This window comes from Penicillium verrucosum (assembly GCF_028828655.1).
Source record: "Penicillium verrucosum strain IBT 35672 chromosome Unknown utg000002l_segment0_segment0, whole genome shotgun sequence".
Lineage (NCBI taxonomy): Eukaryota > Fungi > Ascomycota > Eurotiomycetes > Eurotiales > Aspergillaceae > Penicillium > Penicillium verrucosum.
In genome coordinates, this window is record NW_026643211.1 from 1,148,337 (window position 1) to 1,168,948 (window position 20,612).

The window sequence follows — 20,612 nt, forward strand, 5'->3', positions numbered from 1 at the left end:
TGGACAAGGCGGGGGGTGGTATTGATAGTGTGGATGGAGGGAGTTGGAAAGGTTTAAATGCAGCCCGTGAGTGTCTTTTATGTCACTAGTTAGCTGTGTTTGCATCATACAAGGATTGACAGACACGTAGTGAGCTTATGTGTGATGGGATGGGAGGCGGTTGCCTTAGCGACGCGCCAAGAGTATTCCTACTTCTCCGGACAACCCACGTAAAATCCACGACATATTGGATATCAAAAGCTCAATGGACCGTGCCATGGGGTTGCTTCATCGTTGCCAATCATGGTCTACGTATTGTGATAGCTTTGGGACCAAATCGAATATTCCTGAAGGAACGTTCGCAATTGCTCGTCACTATCAACTTGAAGTTGACAAAACTCAAAGTAAAGCGAACCCTCTTGCATTCTACACTCCTGTCGCGAAGCGTACTCGAAACCAGGAAGCGCGGGGGGTCAAGAAGGATCTTTACTTGGAGACTCCTACCAAGATAAAAGGAGGTTTATCTAGTTTTTCGATTAAACGAAAAAGGACCGAGGCTACTCTTGATTCAGAGGATTCGGGGGACGATGAAGATGACATCCGAACACCATTCAAACCAACTACTCCAGTGCCACAGGACTTGGCAGCCATTCTGTATCCTCCAACAAAAGATGAACAGATTGTGAATACAGCGCTGGTGGTATTCCTTAATGCCCTCACTATCCACTTCGCTCTCTCTTTGGATTGGACCTTGCACCGAAAATCATTTAATGCAGTTTTCGAAAATGCTGTGTTTCAAGCAAGAACGGACGGATATCTAGGTGATTCGTATGGAACGCCTAGCATTCTTATTGAGGTCAAACCCATTGGGAGATCCGCCAAACTGGAGCTCATTCAAATGCAAGAGAGTGCCCAAATGGTCGCCTGGATCAAAAGCGATGACGAAAAATCCCAGAAACGTCATAAGACGTAAGTCTATTTCCTCTGCTTTTGCCATAGATAGAGCTGACATAACCACAGACGTCTTCATGTATCTCAAGACCGACATGAGGTGTTCGTCACAGTCGCTAAATATGACGAGGGGTATCTTAATTATCTCAACAACACGCACTCTCCAAGTGATGACGATGATGGGTCCTTTTTAACAATGCACCAATTTGGTCCGTGGGATACACTGGATGAATCACACATCCGTGAGCTGGGGCCGATTCTTCTGGCAATCAGCTTGCAAGCTGATGCTAATAGCAACGCCCACTTGATTTACTGAGATTACTTATCCTGCAATTTATGTTCTTTCTTTCTTGTTGAGATTTTATTGATATATGCATCGTGTCTGATATGTTTTTATTGTATTTCTGCGTGCATATCTACTGAATATGAGTCGCTTGATTGATTTACTTCAACCTTGGTTCCCTCTAGCTAGCGCTTAATTTTGTCCCCCCGGGCAGGTGTCCCCCCGGGCAGGTGTCCCCCCGGGCAGGTGTCCCCCCGGGCAGGTGTCCCCCCGGGCAGGTGTCCCCCGGGCAGGTGGTAACATGTTCGACTTCTTTTTCTTTTCTTTTCTTTCAACGTGAGGCCGGCAAATCAACGCCCGTAGCTGAACTACGCGAAGTCAGCATTTAGTCTCGTCGGGTTTGCGGTGTTCAACACTGTCCCTACTCTGTACCCAAGCCTACCCGGAAATGGTAGGTCCCCTGATACTACAGGGAATCTTCACTGCCAGGAGATATAAAGTGGAGTTCTCGCGTGAGTCCATTGGCGCAGGAGGGAGTAGAACCGGTGGGATATGAGTATTGGTACTTTGAAATCGGAGCCTGAGGGTTTTGCTCGGCTAGAAGATGATGCGTGAGTGCTTGCTTGCAGGCGCGTTATCTTGCGAATGGCGGGTTTTTGGAAGAAGGTCAGATTCTTAAAATAGAGCATTTGAGGATTAGCCATAATCCGAGGAAGTTACTTGGTACTTCCGGTCGAGGCTTATTTCATTTAAGTGTAGCTAACTCTTCGTCTTATAGCCACTGTTTTCCAGGGCCGCTATGGTATTGTCTCCGCACCGCAGACAGCCTGGGATCTGTACAAGGGCTCTATGTCTGTGATGAGCTTGCCGAGCTTGACTTTACTCACTGACGGTGTTTAGATGATTGATTATACCCCCAGCTTTTGTTTATATGATCATTCTCATGGTAGTTATCCCACGGGTGTACACGTCCATTGCACAATTATATAGTTATGTTGTACATAGTAGTAGTCCCCGTCCAGGGGTCCGTCCGTTTACAGTCTTTCCGAGGCCAGAAACTGGCAACTTTTATTGAGCAGTTTCAGCGTGTTTTCTACCGTAACTTACTTCTTCACTCTTCGAGCTTACATTGGAACTAAACGTAATCATAAAGCTACATATGTAGATATCCCGTGTTGTTATAGCCCTGTTTAATACGCGCCACTTGTGCACCAGAAAAGAAACCTTTTTATTTCTCCCGCAAACACCAAAACTACAGGAACAAAGATTATTGTAAATTGTAATATTGACAACTGATTCTACACTATGATAGAGACAGTAGGTCAAATTCGGCAATGCAAATCTGACCAAGCAAGGTTGTAGAGCTTGCTGTGTGTGGAAAACCACACAATGTTGAAATGGTAAAACCAACACCAACCCGACATCACAACGAAAGTAGGTCATGATGTCGGCCAGCGCCAGTTTAAAATCGTCAGTCATGTTGAAACTCCAGGCCCGCTTTTGGTATCCTCTAGAAAACCCGTTGAAACCCATATGTTGAACTTTTGGTATCATCGTCGTAACTCATCAGAAAAGAAAACTCCCCAGTACTACTGAGGCGACAGGTTGATTGTCGCCTCCTCATTAGATTATTGGTAAATTGAAATAATTTACTGCGCGTACTTCTGGCGGAAGTACTTGGCAGCGTTGACCATCTGTTTGTGTTTGATCAGCATTTTGAACGTCATTTTGGGGGAATATTGCTTACCGCAGTGAGAGCTGCCTTGGTCTCGGGCCATCCACGAGTCTTGAGTCCACTGTAAAAAGAAACAGATTAGCAAAAGAAAACTAGATTTAGTGTTAAAAGCACGAACCAGTCAGGGTTACACCAGAGCTGCGATGGAGTCAGGTATGCCAGCATCTCCTCGATGCGGTCCTTGATCTCCTGCTCGGTGGGGACACGGGGAGAGTGGATGTCGTAAACACCAGGGCCAATGTGGCGAGGGTAGGCCTCGTCGATGAAGACCTTGAGGAGCTTGGCATCAGACTTGCTGTTCTCGATGGACAGGACATCGGCATCGAGAGCGGCGATGGCGTGGAAGAAGTCCTGGAACTCAGAGTAACAGAAGTGGGAGTGGATCTGAGTGCCATTGGTGACACCAGCGGTGGACAGCTTGAAGGAGTCAACAGCCCACTTGAGGTAAGCAACACGGGCATCACCAGTGCGGAGGGGAAGACCCTCACGGAGAGCAGGCTCGTCGACCTGAATCACAGCAATGCCAGCGGCCTCAAGGTCAACAACCTCGTCGCGGAGAGCGAGAGCGAGCTGCTGAGCCTGGACGGACTGGTGGACATCGTCACGGGGGAAAGACCACCGCAGGCAAGTGATGGGACCAGTGAGCATGCCCTTCATGGGCTTGGGGGAGATGGAAGCGGCGTACTTGGACTCCTTGACGGTCATGGGGGCGGGACGAGAGATGTCACCGACGATGATGGGGGGACGCACGCAGCGGGAGCCGTAAGACTGAACCCAGGCGTGGGTGGTGAAGACGTAACCAGTGAGGCGCTCACCGAAGTACTGCACCATGTCGTTACGCTCGGGCTCACCGTGGACGAAGACATCGAGATCGAGCTCCTCCTGGATCTTGACGACGTCCTGGATCTCCTTCTCGATGAACTTCTCGTACTCCTCAGGGGTGATCTCACCCTTGGTGAACTTGTTACGCTGGATGCGGATCTCCTTGGTCTGGGGGAAGGAACCAATGGTGGTGGTGGGGAATTGAGGGAGCTTGAGGGTCTTGGTCTGTTCGGCGTAACGCTCAGGGAAAGCGGACTTGCGGTTGTGCATCTCGGGGGTGACAGCGGCCTGGCGGGCCTTGACAGCGGGGTCGTTGGTGCGGGCGGAGGAGGCACGGGCCTGAACAGACTTGGCGTTGGCCTCGAGCTGCTCACGGACAGCGGCGGGGCCCTCGGTGACGGCCTTGGCAATCACGACAACCTCAGCGGCCTTCTCGACAGCGAAGGAGAACCAGTCGCGGACCTCAGCGTCAAGGGTCTTCTCGCTGGCGAGGGTGTGGGGAACGTGAAGGAGGGAGCTGGAGGTGGCAACAATGACACGGTCCTTGCCGAGCTTCTGGATAGCGTTCTCGACCTTCTCGATGGCGGCCTTGAAGTTGGTCTTCCAGATGTTACGTCCGTCGACAACACCAGCGGAGAGAACCTGCTTGGGGCCGAGAGCGGCGACAACGGTGTCGAGCTGCTCGGGGTTGCGGACAAGGTCGATGTGGATGGAGTGGAGGTTCTGCACGTTGGCGAGGACCTCAATGTTGTGCACGATGTCACCGAAGTAGGTGGCGAGAGTGATGCGGGGACCCTGGGCACCGAGGGCACCGAGCTTCTCATAGGCGGGCTTGAAGGCAGCCTTGGACTTGGCAGCGAGGTCGAAGACAAGGACGGGCTCGTCAATCTGGACATCCTCGGCACCAGCGGCCTTGAGCTTGGACAGAAGCTCAACGTAGAGAGGAAGGAGCTTCTCAAGCAGAGTGATGGGGTCAACAGTCTGGTCACGGTCGGCCTTGGCGAGAGTCAAGAAAGAGACGGGACCGAGGATGACGGGGCGGGTGGTGATGCCAGCGGCCTTGGCCTCAAGGAACTCAACAACAGGCTTAGGCTCGGCAGCAAGCTTGAACTCCTGGTTGTCCTGGAGAGTGGGCTTCACGTAGTGGTAGTTAGAGTCGAACCACTTGACCATTTCCTATTGATTGAGTCAGCATACTGAATTCGGACACATATAATGTAATTATTTGCACATACCAGACTGGGAACATCAATGCCCTCCTTCTGGAGACCACGACCCATGGCGAAGTACTCATCGAGAGGGTTGAGGTTGTACTTGGAGTAACGCTCGGGGATGGTTCCGAAGAGCTGGTGGTGGTCGAGGACTTGATCGTAGAAGGCGAAGTCGTTGCTGGGAATAACATCGACACCGGCATCCTTCTGGATCTTCCAGTGCTCGAGACGAAGACGCTTGCCCTCGGCGAGGAGCTCATCGCGGGAGATCTTATCAGACCAGTAAGCCTCGGTGGCCTTCTTGAGGTCACGAAGTCTTCCCATGCGGGGGAAACCCAGAATAGATCTATCCAAATAATCAGCAACTGTCTCGGTAAATGTTCAATATAGTCGAGCCAACATACGATTGAACCATTCTGATGGATATATGTGAAAAGGAGAAAAGAAGAAAAGGTTCTCAAGGATAGAATTTTCACAAATCCGATGCCTTTGAGAGAGAGAATGAAGGAAAAGAAGGGAAAAGGTTTGGGAAATGTCGAAAGAAATATGGAGGGGGAACAAACAGACGCTAACCCCAATGGAGTTGTTGATCCACATACAAGTAGGAGGGGCAGCAATACAGTATGATACATGATACAGTACCTTTGTGTACTTATGTACCTGTGGTCCCGGGATTCTGGGGGATCTAGAGGGATATTGTGTAATTTACTGTTATTTTCAGTGTACATCTAGTATCAATACCCCATGATCTCCGTGATCGGTCCGCCAATGGATGATCACGCCATTGAGACGATAAGGCCTACAAGTTGGTTACAACTATTGCCAATTAGTCTTCTTTTTTCCTTTCCTTTTTTCTTTGTTTCAGTAAGGGTTTCATATATGGTATATTGTATATTGTATGTTGTATGTTGTATATATATAAATCTGAATCTTCTCGATTAATGAGCGGTCAAGTCCACCAATATATATGTCACAAAATGTAGAATTGAGTACGCGGACAACTAACTCTTGTGTGACACGTTGGCAATTGACCCCGCCCCTTCACCCGGACAACAGCTACCTTATGGAGTACCTATAGAGGTAGGTAAGCTGACATCCGTGAACTAATGTGTTGTACTATATATGTCATTAATAACTTCATTACTCCCATACAGAGTAGTATTTTTCTAGTTAATTCTGCATGATTCTCTCAATGTGCCTCCTAAAGAAGAAAATAATGACTCAGAAGATCCCCTAACAAACCCCGGTGTCGGGGTCCGTTCAAGCAATTGATCGGCCCACGTGATATCGTGATAGGAAAAAGTTAATTGAGAGTATAACTTTTTTTCTCTTTTTTTTTTCTTTGGGGAAAAAAATAAATATAGTCATTGTCAAGCGCCAAGCCTCTCATCAGACAGACGGAAAAAAAAGAGCAGCCACCATGACCTTGCCCGACGTTGATTCCCTTAATGGAACAAACTCCCCGCAAAATATTCGGAATAGCGAACATCAGGCCCAGAACTCCGATAAAGTTTCTGTGACTAATGAAGATGACCAGGACCTCCTGAAGCTTGGCTATCGCTCTGTCTTGGCTCGAGGATGGGGTTCATTCGACAATTTCGCCTGCTCCTTCTCGGCCTTGAATTGTGTCGGAGGAATCCGTGTGCTTTTCTATATCGCCCTAAGTGGAGGCGGACCGGCTGCCATGTATGTTCTACGATTTCCGCTACCTGCAGTTCCCGGCCCTTTTTCGGATTGATCACATTACTAACAAATCCCTCAGCTGGAGCCCTTGAGTCTCTGGTAGCATACTGTCCATCATCACAGCCGCCTGTCTCGCTGAAGCGTGCTCCAGCTATCCCGCCGCGGGGTCAATTTACTACTGGGCCTTCCGATCCTGGGGAGGGGGTAAAGTCGGCCGTTTCATCTCGGTCCTCGTTGCGGCATGGACATTGGTTGCGTGGACCGCCTTTCTCGCGAGTGATTCGTTTGGTGTCGCCAACTACCTGATTTCCGAGATTGTCGTGTTTGACCCGAAGACGAGCTTCCCATATGAAACGGCCGACGTACGAGCGCGCGCCGTGGCATGGGCTATCTCACTTCTTTTCCTGGCTATCGCTACTTCGCTCAATTTCCTGCCTCCGCGCATGTACGCCTGGGTGTTCCGAGCGGGTGTGACGGTCATTACCATCGATATGCTGCTCAACTTCATATGGCTTCCCATCGGCGTCTCTAAGACGTACGGCTTCCAGTCGGCCGAATACGACTTAACGTCTACATACAATGGCGGAGAGACCAGTCCCGGACTGAACTGGGTTCTTTCCTGGTATTTGGTCGGTAGTTGTCTCGTGGGACAGGATGTGTCGGCCAAGAAGGCCGCCGCGAAGGGTATCTACTGGGCAACTGTTGCGTTTGCGCTGTGCGGCTTCCCGATCATTATCTTGTTTCTCTTCTGCATGCCCCCGATTGAGACATTCTACAACACTAGCGCGCCTCAGCCGTTCATCAATATGTACGCGATGGCGCTCGGACCTCATGCCCACGTTGTAATGACCATTGTCTCGATGATCGGAGCAATTCTCAACACTTCGATTGCGCTAGTTGCTGTATCACGACTCGTATTCGCCGTGGCACGCGATGGCGTCTTCCCATTCAGCGACGTGCTATCGCGTGTGTCGAAGTCGAAGCGGCCTCACAACGCTGTCATCTTCATTTCCACCATTGCCGCACTTCTCTGCACTCAGCTCCCGTCTCAAGTGGCCTTCTCAAGCTTGGTCTCCACTTCGGCTGCGGGTTCCCTCGCAGCATATGGTTTGCTTGGAACCGGTCGCGCTTTCATCACGCGTCAATCTTTCCGCCCAGGCTTTTGGGATTTGGGCCGATTTGGCGTGGTCGCCGCGGTGGTTACTTTCTTGTGGAACGGGTTTGCTTTTGCTGTTCTCTGCGCCCCGGCCTACTCGGATAGTGCAATCAACAAGGATTCCACCTTGTTCAACTACGCGATTGTGATTATGGGTGGTGTTACCATCATCGCAATCGCTGAGTGGTGGCGCAAGTCCCATGGTATTTGGTTTGAGCATATCAAATATGTTGACTCAGATACCAAAACAAATCACTCTATTGGATGTGAGGAGAAGACGAATGTCTCGGCCGGTACGACTGCCGTTTGAACCAGTGAGCAGTTCTACACCATCTTCCCTTTCCTGATAGTCATCGGGACTACTGGATGGGAACGGGAAAGAAGGGGGATCTGGCACCTATGCAAGGGTGATTTTAGTAAGTGTGTTTTCTGTAGCACGCATGACGGGTGTTCGAGGTCTTGCATTTTTGGTCATCCAAAAGCGCGAGTCTCGTTCTGAGAAATTACCGTTAAAACTTGATCTGGACAATACCAGCGAAAGGACATGCATGCTTCAATCCTCTTCTATTCTTAGTGTCGTGCCATGGAAGATCTTATCTCAAGGCAGATGCTACTGACTGTACCTCTTAGGGCGTAGATCTGCGGTTTGCTACTGACAGGTCCGGTGCCCAGCCATTCCTATGTTGGGCTAGGCTAAATATGCGTTCCCGAGGCAAGATGCGATGAACCGTTCCTTTCGTCATTCACTACTATGTCGCTCCAGGGCCTCAGCAGTGATTGAACTCGACCGCATGCGGTGGCAAACGAAACTCCACCCAGAAAAAGAGGTCAAAAGCCAAGGACAAACTGCTTTCGAAACTGGAGGAAAAGCGCAAGGCTGAGCAGGAGATCCAAGCCAGGATATGAATGACTACTGTTCGATCTTAGATTTGCAGACTCATTTGACAGGTTAGAACAGTGAAAGGTTTCTTGTGTTTAACTATATAACGATCTAGAAGGGATTCTATTAGTTGACTCCGCCTATAACTAGAGTTTTCTACTAACTAACTCCGCCTTTAGACTTATTAGTCGGTTCTACCATACTTGCCCGCTTAAAGAGATTTCTGGCAGGAGATTCCGCCTAGGTTCGATATTTGCATTTCTCCTATGTTTGTAGGACCTACCCATAACATTAATGGTCCTGCCTGTAGATTTCCTTTCTTCTTTTCTTTTCCCTCTCTGTACTTAATATTTCGTTTGAATGCACTCTTTTCAAATTAAAGACCTGGCTGGTAACAGTTACGCGGGTTCGGCGTATAGGCACCATATTTTGCCAATAGCGGTCCGATCTAAAATGAGATAGTTTAGAATATAAAGACCCACTATAAAGGGTCTTTAGGGGGGTTAAGATCAGAGTGCTAAGGGCGTATACAATACGAATTACTACTGCGAAGCAATTGCAACTAGCACTGCGTATATATTCAAACTAAACTATAAACCTTCATCATAGTTCCGAATCCACTAGTTATGCAATGTGCGCAACCTAAGCGAGATCATATGCATTGGGCCCATATATTTCGCAGGCCATTGATAGGTCTACGCAGGTCCCCGAAGACCTTCGGAGGTCCACCTTGAAGGTGCCATCTCGGGTCCAGGCGGGTTCTGCACCTTACTTTGCATGGTGCAGGACGTGACACCTATGTAGGTAGTATACTAGGTAGAGGGGGTAGCGTAAAAGTACCGGTAGCGGTAGCGAGCGATATAGATCTCGATCTAGACTACCTCGCTCTCCTAAGCGGGTTAATTAATAGATAAAGATCGTTGCCGCTAGGTATAAAATCCTACTCGAGCGGTAAGTGACTAGTTATATAGATAAAATACCCAACGGCCTTATTAAGATAGGAGCGACTAATTGGCTAGTCGGGCGGGTAGGGATCCTCGTAACTAGGTAGTCGCGGGCGAGTTAGAGACCGTCGAATCAAATAGTCTATACGGGCGACGACGTCTACGTCGAACTCGTCCTAGTAGGGTAGACGCCCCGCTCGGTAGGATACGAATTGATAGGCTATTTGGCGAGGCCTATCGGCCGTATCTATGCGAGCCTATAGGCCTTTGAATAGGGGCCCCGTATAGGGAGGCTTGAAAATAAAATCGGAAAAGATACGAATAACCCTAAAGGGAACCCTTCGGATCGTACTAGGACGTGCTACCAATCTGTTACATAATATGTGGATTATGGATTGGGGAGATGAAAGTTGATTCTTCTAGGCAGCAGCTAGCTACCGTTCTAGTCTACCCGGCGGTTAGCTGACTGATCAGCTGACCGTAAGGGTAACTATCTAAGGTTTACTAATGATAAATGTAACATGTGTGGCTTGAACGCGGCCAAAAGGCGGCTGCCGGGTGAGGCGGGCGAGGCCGCAAAGCGGCCTCGCAACCGGGAGTGAATTTGGGTGTGCTTTATGGAGGGGTCAGAGATCTGACCTGAGGCGCGAGAGTCAGAAAATATCCCTAACTAAAATAATTGTGTCTAAAATTGTGCGCTGAGATTACCAACCACAAAGATTGAGAGTAATCAGTGGAACAAACTCGGAAATTTTATCCGTATCTGCGGCTCAAGGAGTCGTTCTGCTGGAAGAAAAACTTGGAATCATGCGCTGAACCCGAGACAAGTTGTTAACTTGTGGCTGCTGTCCTCGACTTATCAATCCGTCAAAAACGCTCTTTAAATCGGGTGGATTCGAAGGGAAGCGTTTCATTTCTCCTTTAGTGTTCAAGTCAAGTTTAGTGTCCTCTTTCGAAGATTCACCCCAAGAGAACCCGGCCTGTAGTCGGAGCGAAGCCCTCAGTCCTTCGTTGATGACCGACCGAACGTCATTCTGAGGAGTCTCTTGTTTTTGATCAAGCTGGAAGTCTTTGACCAGCTGCCACGCCCTATACACATCTTTCCATTGTTCTTGTGGGTAGAGGTGATATGCCAGGTTGAGGACACTGCTTGACGTCCCGTTCCCTTCTTCCAAGCTAGATTCGCCGTTCGATTCTCCGAGTTGCGGTAACAGAGCGAACTGATGAGTTTCAGCCAGATCTGCACTCTGGATCACTAGGTGTAGACTGTCTTTGGAAAGTTGCCAGCGGCTTTTTGGCATGCTTCCGGTCACGTCTATAGGGACAAAGAAACGGTCTTCAGAATCCGCTGTCCATCCTAACAGGCGAGCTAGGTTGACCGAGGACTCATGTTTCTTTTCAGAACGGACCATTATCAGATCGATTATCTCCAGTGACCGGTAAACATCTTCGATATGACTGTCCTCGTTGGCAACGTCATCACACAGCAACCGGTATAGAATGACTGGAATTGGGACTATTTCTGAGACTTCAGCACCAGGTAAACTTGTAACCAGGTTTCTAGCAGGCAGGGCTCTGGCCACCTGTACCAGTTCGTTCACGTTCGACTTCAAGTCTATATCGTCCTCAAGTACTGCTTTACAGAATTTTGTAATCATATCAGCAATCCCGTGATCCAAGCAACGGGGCTGATATGGATGCAAAATGTCAAGAAAAGCATTGATTGACGGGCGACAGGGCGGAGTTCTTTCTGTAATGAACTCTTGGGCCACACCAAGATAGATGGCTACGTTCAGACTATGCACCAGCCGAAGCGCCCAGAGTCGTGCGTTTTTGATCAAGCATAAATGGTCATCGATACCCAATGGCCGCCATTTCGAATCTACTATCGTCTGACATAGAAGCTTGAGCATCTTAGCTGGCATCAAATGACGACTAGAAGTTTTCTGAGCGGCCCTCTTGATTAGCCCTGTCACATCAGCGTGTTTGTGGTGGCCAGTGGCTTTCAGAATAGTAAAAAGTTGTTCCAATAGCGCCCATTTCGCGTCTCCTTGGAGATCTATCTTGAGTTCTTTGCAGTCTCTTTCAATCCACGTGGCGATTTCGTAGTGACTGCATGCCGTCATTTCTTTGTATTTGGCGCGGAGGTTCAGACGCTTGGCAGTACTGGCTTCTAGCTGTCTTAACGCAGCCTCTCCTGTCAGAACTATGCCGTTTATCAAGTCCAAGATGCGCTCCTCATCCTCAGACACTCCTGCGCCCTGTGAATCAAGCGGTTTGTAGATCATGTCGTGTTCTATCTCAGACCACACGTGCATGACAAGTGTCCCAACTTGAATTTCAACAACGACATCTTCCCAGGCGATCTCGAAATCTTCTTCCATGTCTTTATTGCGCAACTTGACAATGAAGTGAGTTGCCTTGTAGCCTTTGAAAGTTCGTATAGGCTTCTTTAGCGCATTCGCTGCGCTCAATTCTTGCTTCCCTTCATCAGGATCTTCGGTCAGACCAAGTCTATTTTTCATAGTTTGTATATTGACCTGAGACTCATCTCCCTTTTCCGTTCGCCGAAAGACGTCAAAATGCTTGTCGAGTATATCAGCGACTTTTTCCAGATCTCCTGGGAAATAAAGGGATATTCGTATTCCGCCAAAGTCGTGCAGCGCATCAAGTAATTCTTTTGGATTGTGAGAAGATGTCAAATTGTCATTCCAGGAGCCCAGTCCCATTTCTTGTGAATAGTCATCCCACACTTGACCGCATCTTTCTACGTGCTCACGCAGGCGTTTCTTTTGAAGATACTCAGCATGCCGTCGGCGGATGCTGCCCTGTGCTGATTTCCACGACTTTATTCGTGATGTGATCGGAGTGTGGCGAATGACTGGTAGTGAAGCGGCTAAAGCCGTAGAGCAGATTTTTTGGACCTTTGCCGTGTAATTCGTCACGGCGTCTATCTTCTTGAGGAATAACTCTTTCACCTGGCCGAGGGTTTTGTCGAACTCTGGTGTGCTCTCCATATCGCACAAGCGTCTAGGTCGCCGACCTTTGGAGGCCTAAGCCGTGCGATTGAAACCTTGGGGTGACAACTCCAGCTAAGTATCGTGATATTGGAGTGGGGAAACTTTTTGGGGAAGAACAAATTCTCGGCGGTGAGAATACGATGGAGATCAATTGGTTGGGCAAAAGTACTTTGGAAAATGAGACTAATGCATGGCTGACGTGTTATCACACTCGGGGCTAAACATCGATCATATAAATGCCGTGTCACGGTCGCAAGATTCGGTCCATTAATCGGGCTGCGAATGATTGATCAATCCTCATACAGCTCCATCGGGTAACATGCCAGTGTCCTATAATGACTATGTCGCGCACGTGGCTTTACGGAACCCTAGTCTAGGGGCCCTCTCGGCTTTCATCAACCAAAGACCTCGAAAAGTTCACAACAGCAGAATATTATATGCCGAAGTCGAACAGAATGGTCAAATTGGACTGCCTCAGAAAACAATTGCCAATGCCCTCATGATGCAGCTTGATTCTGTACCCACCAACAGCATACTGGCGGTCGTGGAGGATATCCACCAGGAAGACATCGAAATCTTCGGCTCGGTGCTGGGAATCAATCCCTTCTTTTTCTGCGGCCATATTGCATCTTCGTATCGTGATATCGAGAAATCTGCTTCACCGCCACTATTGGCGCTTCCGCCATCTCAAATGGTTTCTCGAGAATTTCTGAACATTCATTACCAGAAAGTGATCGACTTGGGCAGCGAGTATGATATGGGCCATGCACCCTATGATCTCACTCTGCTCTCAAATATCCCGAGAAGTATCCGTCGGCTACCAGCCTTGTCTGGTAGATCTATCGGCCTTGTACGAGGATGCACCTCGGTACTCAAGCACGACTTGCCGGGCGGTTTCTGGATATGTAAATGATATGACGTTTCGAAGTTGCACCTATTATTTACATGCTGACAGGTACACACAGGCTTGATACTTGTGGATCCTACCGCTGATATAGTAGCACATTCAGCCCGCGATATCTCCGGCTCGTATAAATCACGAATTTCTCAAGTCCCGCGCCGAATCCCTAGCGAGAGTTCCAGGGAGCTACCAAGCTACGCCGAATTCCAAAAGTCAGACCAAACCAATGTAGACCCTCGAGGTTCAGCGCCATGCGAAGAACTGCTGGGCCTATATGGTACATTTCCCCCGGGGTGGAACAATGGAAAGCCCAGCATAATTTCCCTTGCTTATCATCCAATCCAAAGCGTAAATCGGGAGTGGATGCTGTACGGATCGCTGATGAGCCGGTACATCAAATACTACGAGTACTCGTTCTCGACCGTCTCATCCCGCCTGGAGCATTTCGAGAGACATGATATTGTGGATCTCCATCGGTGGCGTCGACGGAGCCAGCAAACCCTGCATAAGCTACAGATGGTGCGACTGTTCATCGAATACCGGCATAAAAGAAGGGGCACGCTGTTCCCACAGTCGGATTCTAACGGGGAAACTTCGCAGCAGGATTCGTCTTCGTGGGACCTATTGCTGATGGACATCCACCACCTGGAAGACCAGATCAACCAGCACGCTCGATCCATTGAAACGCTGAACCCTATCATCACTACGCTCGTGCAACTCATCGACTCGCACAAATCTATTGCACAGGCCGAGGATATCCGACGCTTGACATATATCGCTATTGCCTTCGTCCCGCTGTCGTATATCAGCGGTATCTTCAGCATGAGCGACCCGTACCAGCCCGGCGGAAAGTCCTTCTGGGTCTATTGGGTGATTGCAGTGCCCGTAGCGGCATTGATAATGGGGTCCTTGATGCTAGAGAACAGAATTGCCGTTCTCTTCAGACTCTGTAGAAGGCTAGCCAGAAATTGAACACTTGAAGGATGTGTGTCAAGAGCGGATTATCCATGGAGCAAATGGGCACCTGGGGAATCAATGCCACCACATATTTAGTTTTGACCTTGTATTATATATGGAGAGAAAGCCTTACTACAATTTTGACTGCTTGATAATAAAACAATACTATACTCATCAGGTCACGTGCTCCCTCACTTAAGTAGCTCACTAACGTTCCACCAATACAATACTCTACGCATCCATCGAGGTTCCATCCACCACAGTGTAGATTCCACTATCCACACAACCTTTTCAGACTGGACATCTGAAGCAATCTAGGCTGGGAAGGTAAGATAAAGCTCCACCCACACGCGAGTCATGCAACCCCTCGGCACACGAGGAAGGTTCAAACCCCGAATCAGGAGTGAATCAGCATGCCGATTGAGCTACAGTGAGAGAACTTACCACGCCAAGAACTGTCTGGATCAATAGATTTCCCGATGCCATTCTTGCCTGCAGAATCAGGCATGAAGGTCGTCATATGCTCCCTCTTACTAGTTTTGCTACCGCAGAATATAATTTTGGTGTCATTAAATTTTAATATACTACAATTTCAGGTCAGCACTCCCTCATGTTCGTTTCAGGGAACTACAAAAATAGTTGGGCTCGGTTTTGATGCCCAAGTAATCGAATGATTAGTCAGGTTCACTGTCACATGATATTTCTGATGCCCCTCTTCCCGTCAATAGTTTCTTCACTCTTCCAGGTTCTGTGAGTTACTTTCTTTTCATGCTACAAAGTATGTCGTGTGCCTCCTGGGATTTGCCACGTAACTGACATGGTTAGGCTACTAATATCCGCACCTCCCATGCCTCTCTCCAAGCATCCTTATCCATTAAAAATCAGTTAGGCCTTCGGGCCACTTTATTATTCTTGTCTTACGGAGTCCACGGGTACTTTAACTAGTTAGTAACTAACTAACTAACTAGTTATTTAAGAGTTAATAATAGAGCTTGTATATAACTAGTTAACGCATTTTTTGTTGTGGTGGTGGCCTTAGGCTCTACTTTGCTGCCTTAGGTATCAACCCCTCCGTAGTAGATATCTAGCAGATCGTTCTCTCCGTAGCAATGAACTCTAATGTAGAATCTAAGAAGGATTGTATGAAGAAACAATATCTGTAGATTCAGAATGATTGTAATGGACAGAGGAGAAAGGGAGAAGAAAAGGAGAGAGAGAGAGAACTATCTACATGGGTGGATCTGTCTCATAGTGGGTCCATGGGTGCCTAAGGCACCCAGGCACCCAACAAACTCTCTCCCTCCCCTCTTTCTGACCCCTACAATCTTGTAGCTGCCAATCACGATCTTACATCACTACCGTATACGCAACCCTTGAAGACCTTATACAGACTCCTATACTTAAAACTAGTTCAAACCCAGTTTGTAACTAGCTTCGGAGTATTTAGGATAGGACGCGACCTTGAGAATATCAAGGAATAGGTGCGAATACATTAAAAGTTATACTAGGGCTCCTTACTATTTAGCTATTGCCTCTCGCTACACACAGATTATTCTGTATTTACCTCTTTTACATTTACCATAGAACCAATTCATCATCAAGATACTGCCTGACTAGCCAATACTGTAACTAATAGCTTGTTGTGACAGTACAACAGTCTACCCTATAAATATTCACCCACCCCTAAACTAACGGCCTACAGATCTACCAATTTTCTTCCCAATTAAATTTAACGTGTCGTATTGAACATGTATAGCTACAAAATTATGTATGATTTTGAATTCTTTCTTCTTTAATTACCCTCTCTACAATACAATATAATACAATTCAATTTCACTTCAGATTCAATTCAGATTCAATTCACTTTAGAAGCCCCTATGCCTATATTGTGAATCCTATATTATACGTATTATGATAGAAGTTTCTTCCGTCTAAGAAGTGAGTAAGATCCGATTGCTATATATGATAATACTTTGATATAGTATTCGTTTGTAAGAATGAGTGGAGGTGGGTGAATCTTCATAGGGTAGACTGTTGTTACATAACTACCTAGGTAGTTAGTTATGTTAGGTAACTAGTTAGGTACCTCCCTAAGCCAGTTCGTGGGGTTATGTGTTGAAACTGCTATACCTAATCGGGATTAGCAACATAAATCACCCCACTCTATAAAGCTTGGCGCTCCGCTCGCGTTGAAATTGGTATGTATATAATTATTACCTAGGTATTGGTTGCTCTTTCATTTCCCTTCCGCGTCCTCCCACCCATGTTGAACTTGTTGGCTGAAACTCCCCATACTTTCAAGCTACCCCGTTCTACCTTCGTCTACATATCGCTAGAGGTACCTGCTCGCAAGAATCATCATGACACTTCCTTCTGACTTCGATTCCCGACTTCTTCGCCGCCTGGTAGGGACTAAGGTCGCCACCTTTTATGAGTCCGACACCCTGCAACAGCCGTATGATGTCTCTTCCTCCGCGTCTGCCATCTCTCCCTCTGCTCCCCCTCCTGGAGTCTCCCCTCCAGCCTCTACCATTCCCTTCTCTGGTTCGCCCCCTCCAGGGATAGGCCGCTCGTGGATCATCATAGAAAAGCTCTCGGAGAAGGCTGTTCATCTCACACAGGAATATGTTGACATGGGCGTTGGATCTCCTATGACAGTTGGCAAATTTCTGTGTCACGCAGAGGAGGACCCGACGCAGATAGCGTTTATGCGAATATATTATCAGATTCCTATCACTGGGACGGAGGATGCTGATCTGGCTACACTAGCCCAACAAATCCAACCTCCTAGGGTGTGTGGTGAACTAGAGGCGTTTAAGCTATTGATGAGTCAAGGCTGTAGCTCTGTTCCACATTTCCTTGGTTACTCCGAAAAAGCGCAAGGGGAACATGATCTCGTTCCTGGTGGCTTTATCAAATACCTCGTATGGGAAAAGGTGCCTGGGGAATCTCTTACAGAGGAATTCTTCTGGAGCTTGGATCCCCTTGTACGAGAGGATATCCGTGCCAAATTTCGTGTTGCCTTTGAGTCAGTTTACGCAAACCCAAGATGGCAGACAGACAAAACTCTAATACAATTAACAGGGAGATGCTGCGTTGCGGTGTGAAACCACAGGATCTCGAAGATCATCTATGATCAGTCCACTGGCAATGTGTACGTCAAGGATTCTACATATATTGGGGATGTTTACTAATGAGTTCAGTCACATTTCGGGGTTTCGAAGGGGATGGCCAATCCGTGATAAACTTCAATGGTCAGACACCCGTTATGTCGCGTACCAGTTGGCTAAGCGACCCGACAAGACGGACTGGCGTTCTCACCCGGAGGAATGGGAGTTATGAAAAGTTAGCAATTAGCAATCTTGCAATTATTGAGTATCAGATGGAGCTTAAATTGCCACTCTCCGTCAAAGTGTTATGCAAGCCGAGTGCTAGAAATTGAGAGTGGTTCTACTGGATCTTTTGGAAGTCATACTGTACAGTTGTTGGCTCAAACCAATTTTGCTTTTTAGCTGAATCTAATCCTGATTGAAATTCCGTAATAAGCACGAATCGGATGTCAAATCATTTGCCAAGAATGCACAAGACTGTCCATATGTGACCTGGACGTACATGGGAGAACTGATTCGACGACAGGAACAAACAATGTCTTTTGTTCTCATGAAAGTGGCACGTCATATCCAGGCTGTAATGTGGGATACGGCATATCTAGAAACCCCATATACCCATTGAGTATGTCATCCGTGCTTATGTTCCAGAGGAATTCCGGCCATAAGTCAGTATCATCTATTTGTGCTACCTGTGTGGCGCCATAATTTTCACCCATCAGGGGGACATCCTGCGAGGTTGCGCTGTTGGCCAAAGTAGACGGTCCGAGGCCGCCATCGGGTAATCCTGTAGGTATTTGGGTCGTATCTTCAGAGGGCACCAGGTGATACTTTTGCTCGAACCATTCAAGAATATGCCACAACCATGCCTCGTAGAAGTACTTGGGGTGCTGTTTCCCATCTACAGTCACTCTGTCCTTACTGAGCCATTGGATCCGTTGCAACGCGGCCCGCAGAACGTGTGGCATATTCAAATCCGAGCATAGGGCACGAACATGTGGACTGCGTGGGGCGTATTTTGCCCCCGTGACGGCCAGTTTGCAGCCTAGAACCAAGTTAAAGCCTGTTTGCAGCCATTGCGTATGGCTGATCAGTCGATAAGTATCCGGGGCAAATGTGAAAATGTAATCAAAGAATTTCTTTGCTTCAGTCATGCCGCGATTGAGAAATTCAACCTGGAAGGGTGATAAGTCTAACGGTTGATGGCCACTTTGGAGATGTGGTGGGAGCCCTGAGTCTGCATGGGAGCGAGGCGCGGACGAATCCGAATAGTTGGCTGTTACATGTTTATCAAATAAGCAAGCCTGGCATAGAAACAATTGTAGAGTGTGTAGGTGAAATTGTAGTAGGGCTATGTTGTGGACGTTGAGTTAGTATTAGTTCCAGTCTAATCAATCAAACTCACAAGCGGTTTCACTTACAATTATCCGAAAACGTTGCCGACAAGGTCGTTTTGTACTCATTGATTTCGGTTTGGAATGCATGCATATCGACCTCTCGTACCGGATTCGCAGTAGTGACCGCAGCATCATCGATCCGTTCAAAGATTTGTTGTAATTTTACTAATTGTATTAAGCCGCGATCACTGGCAATCTCAGCATTTGATAGTAATTCAAGTGCATGCTTTTCAATATATGACAGCCGAGTCATCATGCGATCCTTTTGCAATAATGTCGAGCGACTGCACACACCCATACTTAGTTAGTAATATTAGGGAGATATGGACATTGTTACTGACCATGAGGATAGCACGTAACATCCAATCAGAGCTCGTCTTCTCTCGTTCACCGAATGTCTACTACTGTTTCCATCTGAAGAGACCTTGCTCATAGCCATCCGTGAATAGAATGATTGGGTTTCCGACAACCGGTCAAGCCGCAAATCACCGACTATACTCCAAGCAAGATGAAGGTAGCTGGAAAATCTTTCATGCTGAGACTCATGCTGCAACCTGGGATATTGAGGTTTTGAGTCAGTAGTGCCGTCTTCAATAAAACCACTTTAAATTAGACTCACCATGCCAAAGCCACAAGGAGTCCCAGCAATACGTCCATGGATGGATTATGGGCGAAGATCGTCTGATCAGCAACTGCTGTTTGGAATGTTTCTTCCAATATCTGCTGAGCGGCTGCATTTTTGTATGATGAGACCTTGAGGATAGCCAGCAAGAGAAGCGGTTTCTCCACTCGCAGCTGAGCAAGCGTCACTTCCGGTGCGATAAAGAGAAATGGAAAACGTGGCATCAAGGTTTCCCGAAAAGATTCAAGAAGAGTGACGGCATCATCAAATCTCACAATCCCGCGATCAATAACATCTCGGGGTTTATCTGGGATGGAATGAAGTTCCGGGTCAGACAGGGCTAAAGGAACATCAAGCTGGTGTTTAGTGTGCTGGCTATTAACGACCCGCGCTAAGAGCTGATCCACTTTGGCTTCGAGAGCCTCGACTCGTCTGATTTTTTAATTCCGTCAGCTCATATACACTGTCACGAATCAGATGGAATTTGGGAGCCTTACGTCCCCTTCTTAGCGGGGTTGTAACGAGGTCGAGCGGCCCGAAAATAGCACTCTTTATCAAGGCGACGACATCTAATCCCTTATATTAGAATATGGTTTATAGTTGAGTATAAAAATGATGATCGAGTTTCACTACTTACCGATCACAGATAGAGGAATCCGAAGTTCGGATACATCGGATTTTGCCACGAGCACAGTTTTGACACGTTTTGATGTGTCCTGACGTAGATGCCATGTTCCAAATTGAGTATAGTCAATCTGTTCTAGTGAAACGTACATCAGGACAAGGAAATGGGCGAGTTGAAGAGGATAAGGACAAGGACACGGACACGGACAAGGACAAGGACACCGGTCGAAGTGCAAAAGTCTTGGCATCAGTGACCCTAAGGCAACGGCTTTAACTTGGGATCCACTACAATGTTGTATATCGTATCAATCTTCATGGCAGCGTTGATTATTGGTTTGAC

At 47.6% G+C, this 20,612-nt stretch overlaps 7 protein-coding genes across 7 annotated transcripts; 4 read left to right on the forward strand and 3 right to left on the reverse strand.

Annotated features, from left to right (window-relative positions):
* Nucleotides 1–244: 244 nt before the first annotated feature.
* Nucleotides 245–1,246, forward strand: N7516_006057 (uncharacterized protein; the record flags this gene model as incomplete). The annotated part of the gene is made up of 2 exons (XM_057218777.1): nucleotides 245–948; nucleotides 1,000–1,246. 2 exons carry the CDS (start codon nucleotides 245–247, stop codon nucleotides 1,244–1,246), a joined length of 951 nt encoding a protein of 316 aa, XP_057072868.1.
* Nucleotides 1,247–2,862: 1,616 nt separating this feature from the next.
* N7516_006058 (5-methyltetrahydropteroyltriglutamate--homocysteine S-methyltransferase) lies at nucleotides 2,863–5,396 on the reverse strand (the record flags this gene model as incomplete). Its single annotated transcript, XM_057218778.1, has 5 exons — nucleotides 2,863–2,907; nucleotides 2,961–3,009; nucleotides 3,067–4,946; nucleotides 5,006–5,327; nucleotides 5,386–5,396. The coding sequence occupies 5 exons, from the start codon at nucleotides 5,394–5,396 to the stop codon at nucleotides 2,863–2,865; spliced, it is 2,307 nt and encodes a 768-aa protein (XP_057072869.1).
* A 1,005-nt stretch (nucleotides 5,397–6,401) lies between these two features.
* Nucleotides 6,402–8,130, forward strand: N7516_006059 (uncharacterized protein; the record flags this gene model as incomplete). Its single annotated transcript, XM_057218779.1, has 2 exons — nucleotides 6,402–6,667; nucleotides 6,768–8,130. The coding sequence occupies 2 exons, from the start codon at nucleotides 6,402–6,404 to the stop codon at nucleotides 8,128–8,130; spliced, it is 1,629 nt and encodes a 542-aa protein (XP_057072870.1).
* Nucleotides 8,131–10,414: 2,284 nt separating this feature from the next.
* N7516_006060 (uncharacterized protein) lies at nucleotides 10,415–12,661 on the reverse strand (the record flags this gene model as incomplete). Its single annotated transcript, XM_057218780.1, has 1 exon — nucleotides 10,415–12,661. The coding sequence occupies one exon, from the start codon at nucleotides 12,659–12,661 to the stop codon at nucleotides 10,415–10,417; it is 2,247 nt and encodes a 748-aa protein (XP_057072871.1).
* A 322-nt stretch (nucleotides 12,662–12,983) lies between these two features.
* On the forward strand, nucleotides 12,984–14,537 carry N7516_006061 (uncharacterized protein; the record flags this gene model as incomplete). The annotated part of the gene is made up of 2 exons (XM_057218781.1): nucleotides 12,984–13,569; nucleotides 13,630–14,537. 2 exons carry the CDS (start codon nucleotides 12,984–12,986, stop codon nucleotides 14,535–14,537), a joined length of 1,494 nt encoding a protein of 497 aa, XP_057072872.1.
* A 2,345-nt stretch (nucleotides 14,538–16,882) lies between these two features.
* N7516_006062 (uncharacterized protein) lies at nucleotides 16,883–17,658 on the forward strand (the record flags this gene model as incomplete). The annotated part of the gene is made up of 2 exons (XM_057218782.1): nucleotides 16,883–17,550; nucleotides 17,607–17,658. 2 exons carry the CDS (start codon nucleotides 16,883–16,885, stop codon nucleotides 17,656–17,658), a joined length of 720 nt encoding a protein of 239 aa, XP_057072873.1.
* Nucleotides 17,659–18,180: 522 nt separating this feature from the next.
* On the reverse strand, nucleotides 18,181–20,380 carry N7516_006063 (Zn(II)2Cys6 transcription factor domain-containing protein; the record flags this gene model as incomplete). Its single annotated transcript, XM_057218783.1, has 6 exons — nucleotides 18,181–18,980; nucleotides 19,051–19,310; nucleotides 19,368–19,580; nucleotides 19,646–20,080; nucleotides 20,146–20,217; nucleotides 20,286–20,380. The coding sequence occupies 6 exons, from the start codon at nucleotides 20,378–20,380 to the stop codon at nucleotides 18,181–18,183; spliced, it is 1,875 nt and encodes a 624-aa protein (XP_057072874.1).
* Between the last annotated feature and the right edge of the window lie 232 nt (nucleotides 20,381–20,612).